The 12336-nt window shown below is 36.4% G+C and overlaps 1 protein-coding gene across 1 annotated transcript in view; it reads left to right on the forward strand.

The window, feature by feature from the left end:
* Positions 1 to 600: 600 nt before the first annotated feature.
* LOC122142829 overlaps positions 601 to 12336 on the forward strand; it is a 61481-nt gene continuing 49745 nt past the window's right edge. The window contains exons 1-3 of the mRNA XM_042753888.1: positions 601 to 845; positions 1117 to 4646; positions 4764 to 5606. Of these exons, the coding sequence (XP_042609822.1) occupies positions 601 to 845; positions 1117 to 4646; positions 4764 to 5606 (4618 nt within the window). The remainder of the gene's footprint in view (positions 846 to 1116; positions 4647 to 4763; positions 5607 to 12336) is intronic.

The raw sequence follows: 12336 nt of genomic DNA on the forward strand, positions 1-12336 counted from the left end.
CGTGCAGATTTGTGAAACATCTTGAAGCTAAAAGTTCTAAATGTTGAGAGATATTTTAAGAGAAGAGTATAGATCAGTGAAAGATTATTTGACACAGTCTAAAATGAAGTTTTCTGGAACGTGGGGCAGTCATGTGGAATTATTTTTGTGCAGCTGACCTTTTAAAAATTAATGTAATGACTTTTAATGATGACAGATGGGAATGCACACATCCTCTAACTGAACAGGTGTTTTTACAGATAATGCAATCTATTTGACAGCACTGCAATGGAAATCACTATGAAGTTGTTACTTGTGTTAAACATAAAAAATCAAGAAAAATGTATGTTCAAAAAGCATGTAACATTGAAGTGGATGATCAGAGCACAACTCGCAATTTGCGAAAAAGGAAATTAAATGACATAGCAGAGTATTCTAAAAGTAAAAGAGACCGTCAGCAATACCCACAGACCGCAAGCTTCAGACTCCATTAGAACGAATACTGTGACGACAGTGACAGAAAAAAATTGAGAACATTAGAACGAAATACTGTGAAGACAGTGATTACAGGCAGAAAAAGATTGAGAACATCAAAAAGACTGTGAAGAGATTACATCAGAGATGAGAAATACTGTGAAATACTGTGAAGACAGTGATTACAGGCAGAAAAAGATTGAGAACATCAGAACGAAATACTGTGAAGACAGTGTTTACAGGCAGAAAAAGATTGAGAACATCAGAACGAAATACTGTGAAGACAGTGTTTACAGGCAGAAAAAGATTGAGAACATCAGAACGAAATACTGTGAAGACAGTGATTACAGGCAGAAAAAGATTGAGAACATCAGAACGAAATACTGTGACAGGTTTACAGGCAGAAAATTTGAAGGATCAGAACGAAATACTGTGAAGACAGTATTAAGAAGAAAAAACTGGAAAATATTAGAGCTAAATATAAGAACAATATAATGTACAACAGTCAAAATGTGAAAGATCAAAGGATAAATATCGCAGAAACCCAACCTTTAAAGCAAGTGTATGTGAATATTCAAAGAATAAATACAGCAAAAACCCCACCTTTAAAGCAAGCGTACGTGAATACTCTAAAAAGAAATATCATGACAATGAAAATTTCAGAATGAGTATAATACAAAAAAGAGCTGAAATGTCTGCAAAACAGAAGGACAGACAGAAAGATATCGATTTCACTATTAATCAGTTTCATCAAGAAGTCAGTACAGGCCCAGAATTTGTTTGCAGTGTTTGTCATCGTTTATTGTTCAGAAAACAGGTTATTGAATGTAAAAGAGATTGCTATAAAATCAGAGGTCAACAAATTACAGATTTGGCTGAAAGATGTATTACAAAATATTTACACATATGCAATACTGAATGTGAAAATAGATGCCAGTTATCAGGTAATCCAGCTTGTAAATTGTGGATTTGCTATACATGCCATCGTAAAATTCTGGGTGGAAGATTGCCTGAAGAGAGTATTGCCAACAACATGCATTTGGTGGACATTCCAAAAGAACTAAAAGGTCTAAACTCATTGGAGGAACATCTTATTGCACGCAATATTTCCTTTATGAAGTTGCTTTGTCTTCCACGTGGAAAACAGAAAGGCTGTCATGGGCCGGTTGTTTCTATTCCTGTTAATACTGCAGTTGTCTCAAATATTCTTCCACGTAATGAATGTGATGATCAAATGATAAAAATAAAACTGAAACGGAAATTGACATATAAAGGCCATTATGAATATAAATATGTCAGCACTGATCGTGTCAGACATGCACTGTCTTATTTGGTGAGACATAATAAGTGGTATAATGATGTGGAGTTTAATGAGCAGTGGATAAACTCTTTGAATGCAGCTGATGAAGTTGAGAATTGTGATGATGATTTTGAAATGGAGGAACAAGATGTAACAGACAAAAATGAAGATGAGAAAGTAGTTAAAGATGATCCAGAGGAAGACATAACATATATTAAAGAACAAAGTGGTCTTTTGTCAGATACATCGCTGCAACCTGTTGATCTGGGTTCAGAAATAATTGATCAACATTTTCATGATGTGCTAAATGTTGCACCAGGTGAAGGTAACAGTCCTATTAGACTGCTATCTGATAAATCCAATGAGGCAAAGTGTTTCCCTGTTCTCTATCCTACTGGTGGCCCAACATTTCATGATGAAAGACAGGAAAAAATCACATTGTCACGATACTTGAATGCAAGAATACTAAATGCAGATGGACGTTTTGCACAGAACACAGACTTCCTTTTTTATGCGCAATATATATCAGAACTCGATCAAATTGTATCCAATGTCTCAATTGCACTGAGGAAAGGCTCTGAGAAAAATTGCTTAAAAGTAACAGCAGATATGCTAACAAACTCTGATTCCTTGCAAAGAATATTAAATTATGATGAAGGATATAAGTTCTTAAGACCAGTGAGAGGGACCCCTCCCTATTGGATGTCTACGCAAAAAGATCTGTTTGCCCTGATCAGACAACTAGGCATACCGACTTTCTTTGCATCTTTTAGTTCTGCTGATCTGAGATGGCCTGAAATGATGAAGACTTTTATTAAGCAAGAAGGGAAACAAATAAATGTTGATGAGCTTGACTGGTCTGAAAAATGTGGACTCATAAGACGAAATCCTGTAACTGCAGCAAGGATGTTTGATCACAGATGGCATTGTTTTCTTAAAAATGTCATAATGTCACCAGCAAAGCCTATTGGCAAGATAAAAGACTACTTTTATCGTGTTGAATTTCAACAACGTGGTTCTCCTCATGTTCACTGTCTGTTTTGGGTGGAAAATGCTCCGAAGCTCAATGATCATGATGCAGACAATGATGCTCTGGTTGCTGACTTTATTGACACATATATCACTTGTGAGATACCACCAGAAAATGACACTGTACTTTACGAAACAGTGAACACTGTTCAGAAGCACAGTACAAGACATTCAAAAACATGTCGGAAGAAAAATACAGTTTGTAGATTTAATTTTCCAAGACCACCATCTAGTCTGACTTTCATTACAAGAGGAAACAATGCAGATGAGTTGAAAGGCAACAGTGAAGATACCACAGCAAGTGCAATTATAAAGAAAGTAGAAAACCGCTTTAAATTTTTGCCATTTATTGGGATTAATCAAACTATGTTTGAAAAAGCATACAATGAATGTTCTAAAAAGAAAAGTATTGTCTTGAAAAGAAATCCAAAAGATGTTTGGATAAATCAGTATAACAAAGATTTACTGCGTGCTTGGCAAGGGAATATGGATATTCAGTATGTTACAGATGCTTTTTCTGTAGTGGTCTACATACTTAGTTACATTACAAAAGCTGAACAAGAAATGGGACTTCTGCTTCAACGTGCACAAAATGAAGCTATGAATGGAAATCTTGATGCTAAAGCATCATTAAAACAGTTGGGAACCATCTATCTGCACAACAGAGAAATTTCTGCTCAAGAGGCAGTGTACAGGCTGACAGGCATGCATTTGAAGGAATGTTCCCGTAAAGTACAATTTATTCCAATAGGACAAAATCCTATAAAGATGAGTTTGCCTTTGCATATGCTCCAAAACAAAGTGGAAAATGACCAGTCAGATGATGAAAACAATTTTTGGATGACAAGTGTCATTGACAGGTACAAGAACAGACCAGAGAAAGAACCTCTAGATAATCTGTGTCTTGCCAGTTTTTGTTCTGAGTACAGAGTTCTGACAAAATCAGAGGTTTCCTCACAAAACAAAACAGCAGAAAATGAAATGATTAAACTCAATAACAACAATGGCCATGTAAAGCGGAGGACACGCACTGAACCTGCAGTAGTGAGGTATCCAAGGTTTTCCCCCACAAAAGATCCAGAAAAATATTATCATTCATTGTTGCAGCTTTTCTTACCACATTATGATGACTCTGATCTGAAGCCTAGCAAGTATGACACAGATGAGGAGTTTTACATCAGTGGTGTCATAAAGATTGGTTTTGAAGTGAAACAAGTCAAATTAATTGTTGATGGCAACAGAGCATTGTTTGAAAAGGAAAGTGATAAAATAGAACAAGCTAAACAGCTTTTGGAGCAGGATATTGATTTAGAAGATGCCTGGGCCCAGATATGTCCTGAAACCGAAAAACAGCGTGATGAATGCATAGAACTGATGAAGGATAAATTATTGGTCGATGAAGATGACAGTCAAGAACTTATTCCAGATCTTATAGCTAACCCTCAAACTGTGTGTACCATTGAAACAAACCACACTATGATGCCTAGAGATGAGGCATTGAATTTACTAAGATCATTAAACGAGGAACAATCTGCTGTGTTCTACAAAGTGCAAAAGTGGTGTCTACAGAAAGTACTTGGACAAAACCCTGAACCATTTCGATTATTTCTTACTGGTGGAGCAGGTACAGGAAAAAGTCATCTAATTAAAGCAATTCAATATGAATCGTGCAGACTTTTATCTCAGCTTTCTGATAATCCTGATGACATTACTGTACTTCTGACAGCTTCAACTGGAGTTGCTAGCTTTGGCATTGGAGGGGGAACAATACATAATAAACTTGCAATTGGTGCAAATGTCAGACTGCCATATCAGCCTCTTAGCGATGACAAAATAAACTCATTACGCACAAAAAAATTTTTGGGTACTTGACCATCGTCTTTTGTAATTATCGATGAAGTGTCTATGGACTACTCCCTTTTTGGAAACCCTCGTCTTTTGTCTATACATCCATGGATTTGATACTTGCTGAATTAACTAACTAAAGTTGTTCGACAACAAGATCCAAGTTTTGCTGAAATGTTAAATCGGCTGAGAGTACATAAGAAAAAGGAATGTCTTTCAACTAATGACATTGCTATGTTAAAACAATGTGAAACTGGAGAGAAGTGTAATGATATTCACATATTTGCTACAAATGCTGAAGTTGATAAATATAATTTTGAAAGGCTACATGAATGTTGCCCAGAGGCAATCAGTATAAATGCTAAATCTTATGTCAAAAATTCAAAAACTGGACGAATGGAACGTAAAGTTGGATTTCATACGAAAGTTTTCAACTCATCTTTGTCTAAATGTGTTTCCCTTGGTATTGGAGCAAGGGTTATGCTAAAAAAAAATATTGATGTTGCTGACGGTCTGGTCAATGGAGCGTTTGGTACAGTTGTCTACTACATAACTGAAAGTCAAAGCAATGATGATGATTTTCCATCAGCTATACATGTGGAGTTTGATGATCCAAATGTCGGTAAAATTCAGAGATCTAAAAACCCCCAGAGATTTTCCCAAAATTCAACAGTAATTGAAGTACAAGAAGATCAAGTCACAAATGATGGTGGTATAAGACGTCAGTTTCCTCTCAGATTGGCAGGGTGCACAGTTCATAAAGTGCAAGGACTCACAGTAGACAGAGCTGTTGTATCACTTAAGAAAATCTTTACAGCAGGGCAAGCATATGTTGCATTGAGCCGAGTAAGATCTCTTAGTGGATTAATAATTGAGGACTTTAAAGAGTCTGCCATATTTTGTAATGACAAAATTGAGTTGGCTATGAAAGATATGCCAAAATTGTCTATGGAAAAGGACAGTTTCACTGAATCACTTGGTAGATTCAAATTAGCATTGCTTAATGTACAAAGTATCAAAGCTCATTTTCAGGATGTTCTTGCACATACAGTTTTAATGAATGCTGATTGTATTTGTTTGACAGAAACCTGGCTAAATGCTGATGACAAAGCACAAGAACCACAAATACCAGAATTTGTATTCAAGCACAATCCAAGAGCTAAGTGTTATGACAACAGTACAGCTCTTTATACTGAATTAAAACATCAGAGAGGGGGTGGAGTTGGGTTGTATTGTTCTGAGAAAATTGAGTGTAATATTTTTACTCCTGAGTACTGGAACTTAGAATGCTTATATTTTATAGTTCCACATGTCAATTTGATTGCTGCACTTTTGTATAGGCCCCAATATATATAAAACTGACAAGTTTCGACAGCAGCTATTACATGTTATTGAAGAGATAGAAAAGCATCCAGGAAAGAAAATGATAATGGGAGACTTTAATGAAGACATTGTTACTTCATCTACAGTTATGAAATTAATGGAACAACATGGATACAATCAACATGTACAAAATCCAACCACAGAAAAAGGAACCTTAATAGACCATGTTTATACAAAAGATATAGTAGGCATAAGTGTCAATGTTGTGCAAACTTACTATAGTTTTCATCAGGCAATACTCATTTCACTGTTGTGATCTAATATGTATAAGTATATGTGTGAAGCTTCGGCCTGCCAGTGGGGGGAGAGGGGGGTAGGGAGGCAAGACATAAAACGAGGCGGCTCCCTAGGGTGGGTAGGTACTGGAGACTGGGTTGGCTGACACAGGGGTTGATTGGTACAGGCTTTATATCTTTTTAAGTTTGCATCTTTGCAACCTTTAAAAAATCAATTTAATTATGATTCAAGCAAACCTTTAATTTTTCATCACTTCTTCCTCAAGTAGGAAATAGGTAATTTGCGCTCACATGCTGTGTTCCTTGGATGTACTAGCCATTTTTCAAGTTCCCTCTATGGAATCAAACCATAATTCCATGTTATACACGGTCACCATGTTAGGCAAGTAAAGTACTATTTAACTATTTGTTACAAATACACCCCTGCTACTTATGACTTGTTTTGTGCTCCAGGGTCACACATATGTTTGTTTTTAGCTGTGCCAATCAACCCCATAACTCATAGCCACAGGAATGGATTTTGAGTACAACATATTGTCAATTTAACACTTTTTATTTAATTGTTAAACCAGTACAATGGTTAATTTTGCTATGTCATTTTCTTTTTTTTTTAATTTCCATTCCATTCATAGCAGTAAATGGCAATATAATATATTTGTATTTTATTCATTTCCCCCATGTTTTGACTGTATTTTTTTTTTTTTTGTGCAATAATTTAAAAGTTTTGTTTAAACTTATGTCAGCCAAACCAGTCTCCTTTTCCTTTTTTTTTTTTCTTTTTTTTTTTTTTAAGCTTGAATCAGCAAGTTATGGCTATTATGCAAAACCACACTGATTAGTGCTGTTATTTCATAGCATGGCCATAGCTTTACCTTTAGAGGAGGCTAGACCTTCATATTGGGGTCTTCAGGTTTCTGGGTTTCAAATGGCATAATTTGACATTTTTAATCTTTAGTCTTGCTCTTATTCTTATTTTTTTTTAATTTTTTTTTTTTTTTTTTTGTGGACCAGTTCTGAACAGGTATTTAGAATGGCATCCAACAAGCTATGTTCATGCTTTAAAGTACTTTGCATGTTTTCTACTTATAGCACTGTTTTAATTATTTATGATGTAATGTCATTATTAATTTTGTGTAGAGATGATTTATTTATAAATTTAGTAAATCATGATTTAAAAAACAAATGTAAGATGCCTGTAACTGTAGTGTTACTTTCACAGTCTACAAAAGAAAAATCTTTCTCAAGCCACAAAACAAACTGGAGATTATGGACAACTGAACTAAAATATTAGCATATCATCCTTCACCTGGGTTAAAAAGAAGTGACCTTCTCTTGGTTCCAAAACAAAAAAGAACATTTCATGTCTTACCATCTGGTATGCAACAACTCAGCAGAAAAGTCTTAGTGTTCTTAATATTGCATAAAATACATTAAACAACAAAATGTTGTTTTATTGTTTTGTAGGACTATGAGGACCCTACACTATGAGGACACTACAACTCATCTAGAGCACCTTCTACTGACTATCTGATTATCCACAAAAAAAAAAAAAAAAAAACATCCTCCATGTCTTGCACCAAACAACAAAAAGAACAAAGAGTGGATTTCACTAAAATCATGCTACTAAACAGAGACTTGATGTGAGTACTTAAATTTTTTTTAATAATGCTGTTTTTCATATTTTATTTTGATGTTATTCATTATTAATTATGTTTAAAACAATTGATAACATAATTTTGTTTTGTTATGTTGTAGAAAATCTGTTGAGGACATTACAAAATAATACAGGATGATAGACGTGTTACATAATCATGACTACAAGCGTACTTCCTTGACGTCATTCACGGCAGAAACTGTTAAGAACAGGACAGAAGTACCAAAAAGAACCCCTTATTATTACAGTTTGTATTTCAATGTGGATACAATATATATTCAATTCATTTTTTTTATTGAATTGTTTGTAGGTATAGTTGTAACTGCAATGTAAACAAAATTATATCTGCATTTACAAGTGATATATTTGTTACTTATATCAACATTATTCAATGCACTTAACTATGAGTGGCAATTCCCATTGGTGTGGTTTTGCATAATAGCCGAACCTCAAGTGTAGAACTCAAAACTTGCTGGTTCAAGCTTAAGCCAGGTCAACAAAGCCATTAGGCATGACCATTATTCTTTGATTTCTCATGTTCTGTTCTGTTTTTGGAATCCTATTTTGTTGTTCATTTTGTTAAATTTTTACTGCGTTTATAGTTTCTGTGTTTAGTTCTTTTCTCCTGAGCTGCAAGTTTCTAGTATATTGTCATGTTTCCTTGGTTAGCAATTATGTTCACTTGTGTTTAGTTTAGTTCATCTTTATCTCTGTGTATTTCAACTCTTCAGTTCATTGATATTGTTTGTCTCAGTTTGCAAAGCTGTTTAGTTTGTTTCATGTTGATTTAATTCTATTGCCATTGGCAACCTTGGCTTCTGATTTCAATGCTATGCCCTGTCATTGTCACTGCTCCAACGGAGTCCCTGATCCTTCTGACTGCACCCTGATCTGTCATCTCCCTGGCTCCGCAACATACTTCCAGACTTCTGGTCAGCAGCATAACCTTTGTTTTCCAGCATTCTAGCTCCATATTAGTGTCCAGGCTTCCTTACTGTTCATTAGTCTTGTATCTCCTGGCTGCACAATGGGACTACATCCATCTGGCTCCATCAAGGTATCCGACTTTCTCATTCTTGCTGAACAAAAATAAATAAATAAATCTTCTTCAGATAGAGTTGATGTGACTGTTTTTTATTATTTATAAATTCTATTTAAATGTTATATGAAATTCTGATTTTCAATATGGGTATTCTGTTATATTTTAATATTTACAGACAACTACAATAAATGACAAATTTTTTTTATTGTGTTGTAAGACTAAGACAAAAACTATACCTCATCTGTACCCCTAGTTCGAAACAATTGATATGCATGCACCTTCCAATCCTTCAGCTGCCCTGGGGTCCTACATCCTTCGACCTCCACCATCTTCGTCACTACCACTGGCTCCATCTCATTCACAGATCTGTTCCATCTCCACTTTGTCACTCAGGTCCACTCAAGTGTCACTTGCTCCGTCTTGATCTCCACCATTACTAACTGGCTTTGACTTGGTCTTCTCCGTCCTTGGATCCAAGTGGATCTCCAACCATCTAGTTCCATCTAGACATCTTCTCTGCCATTCTACTCAACAAAAAAATCTTCACAGAGACTTAATGTAAGCATATTTGCTCTATATAAATGCTATTTTGCATATGTTTTTGATATGTATATTATTTGTTAATCTGCTTAAACATTGCATAAAATTACAATAAACAACTATACTTTTTTTACTGTTTTGTAGGAGTACGAGCACAATACACATCATCTGTTATTTTCTAATTCAAAACAAGTATGCCTACATCTTATTTCCTCTAGCTCTGCAATCTTCATCATTCCCACCGACTCCACCTCAGTCTGCCGATCTTCTGTCTTCACCTTGGCCCTCCAGTCCAGTGGCATTATACTGGGTCCGCCAGCAGTTTGGCACCCATCTTGGTCTCCACCCCCCCCCCAAGCTTTCCTGATTTCAACCTTGGTCTTCAATCTACTCAACTCTGTCCTGGTTTGCCTCATCCATGGCTCCACAGTCTCTCTATATTTTGGGCTCCATCAAAGCATCCCTCCCTCCCAGTTTTGCTAAACAAGACATCTTTACAGATACATGATGTGAGTATAATTATTATTTATAAATATTGTTCGTTGCATATGTTTTTCACATGTACATTATTGTTTCTTAATGTATGTTATTGAGTTTTTAGGACTATGAGAACACTATTCATAAGTCTAAACAACTTTTAGTACATTTTTTAAAATAAAATAACTCTGCCAATACCTTCAAAATCATTTGGGTCCAATGTACTCAATCCCTCCAGCCCACCATCTTCAACACTCCCACTGGCTCTTCCTCGTGTCTGCAGATCTTCTACATCCACTAGGCCCTCAAGCCCTGCTGTATTACCCTGGTTGTCCAGTCATCTGGTTACATCCCATCTTGGTATCAAGCCATCTGATCTCTCTGCCTTGGCCTTCTGTCTGGTCTGCACAGCCTGAGGATTCGACAATGGGGTCTCCATTGCTCCGGTTCCATCAAGGCATCCCACTATGCCATTCTGCCATGACACCCTATAATTACTTTTACAGTGGTCTCTTCTTCACGACACCACCACTCCGTGACCTTCTTCCTTCAACACTTGGGCAGTAGTCTCTTCCTCTGACAGCTCCCAACTGTAGTCCCTCTACCCCCCACCATCCCACTGGCTTGTTTAAGAGTTTTCAAAAGGCTGCCTTTTGGAAAGGCAGAGGTACTTTCATGTTCTGTTTCTAGTTCTGCTCTAGAGTTTTTATTTATTTAATTTGTCCTGTTATCTGAGGTGCCAATATACACATTTGCACTGTGTTTTGATTGTTTAATTAGTTGCATATTATGTTGCAACCTGTGATTTTATGAAGTTATTGTTATTACTCTATGTATGTATTTGATATTCCTAAATCTTTCCAGAGCGATTTTTTTATTTGTCTTTTAGTTGTTTTTTTGGGGTGTTTTTGGTTGTATTTTCTGTGCTTTTGAAATAATTTATTAGAGTTAGGGATAATAGAATCAAGGCCCCTGTTACCAGCCTGGCTTTCCTGCTCGGCCTGGATGGACATCGAATATCCTTAGATCTCGGTTTTAAAATGAGCCAATATCGGAATGTCCAAGATTACAATCATAGTGTTTGGATATCGCTGGAAAAATACATATCATTACAACTCATCTCCTTTAAGAACATTAAAAATGCAATGTCTACTTCAATGTGCATTTTTAAAACATGCATTTATTCATTTATTTGTTTTAGAGACACATTGTTCTTAATATCAAATTAATTGTTGCCTTATATATAAATTATAAAACACAAAATACAATATATTTGGTTTAGTACTGACTGAATGATTAAGACTACTGTTACTTGTCTGTATGCTTATATTATTCCGAAATGGCCTATGAACTGAATAAACTGCGAAAGGTTATATTTTCTAAACCATCATAGACGAATGTTCCCGAGAATGCTGCACAAGCTTATGCGGCGCCATCTGCAGCTTCAAGTACTTCAAAGTGCCAAATGAGTAGAATCGCACTGAAGCGTGTAGTCCTCCTAACTTTTTATGAATGGTGGTGAGAATGTGGAGATTGCTTGTAATAACATACAAAACGGTTGTGATGTAATTATACAAATAAAGGCTATATGACGCGTTACATGTATGCTGTATTAGGCAACTTTGTTTTTAGTGTTGGTTCACTATGCCTTATTAGGGCTCGAGCCAATGGGCGCAGGGCCCTCTTGTTCCCCTAAGGCAGGGGTGTCAAACTGAATTCCTGGAGGGCTGGAGTCCTGCTGAGTTTTGTTCCAACCCTACGCCAACACACATACCATGTAGATTTCAAATAAGCCTGAAGGACTTGATTATTTTGATCAGGTGTGTTTAATTAGGGTTGAATCTAAACTCTGCAGGGCTCCGGCCCTCCAGGAATTGAGTTTGACACACCTGCCCTAAGGATTATTATTAGGGCCCGAGCCAATGGGCGCGGGGCCTCTTGTTAGAGCCCTATTGTTTCCCTTAGGATTATTTGTTATTATTAGGGGCCCGAGCCAATGGGCGCAGGGCCCTCTTGTTTCTGTAAGGATTATTCTTATTACTATTAGGGCCCGAGCCAATGGGCGCAGGGCCCTCTTGTTTCCTCAGAAGGATTATTAGGGCCTCGAGCCAATGGGCTTAGGGCCCTCTTGTTTTTTTCTAAGGATTATTCTTATTATTATTATTATTTTTTTTATTTTTTTTTTAACCTTCCGGGGTTTTTGGAGGCCTTAACATACTCAAAAACTCTTGAAAATTGGCACACATTGGAATCTGCGGCCATCAGGATGCCGCAGAGGCTGGGACCCGGGGTGTGGCACAGGGGCTCTACGGCGCCCCCTGGAACAAATTCAGAAATCTTGAACCATAGCTCACACATACTTGCATGTATTTATATA

This window comes from Cyprinus carpio, unplaced genomic scaffold (genome assembly GCF_018340385.1).
Source record: "Cyprinus carpio isolate SPL01 unplaced genomic scaffold, ASM1834038v1 S000000171, whole genome shotgun sequence".
NCBI lineage: Eukaryota > Metazoa > Chordata > Actinopteri > Cypriniformes > Cyprinidae > Cyprinus > Cyprinus carpio.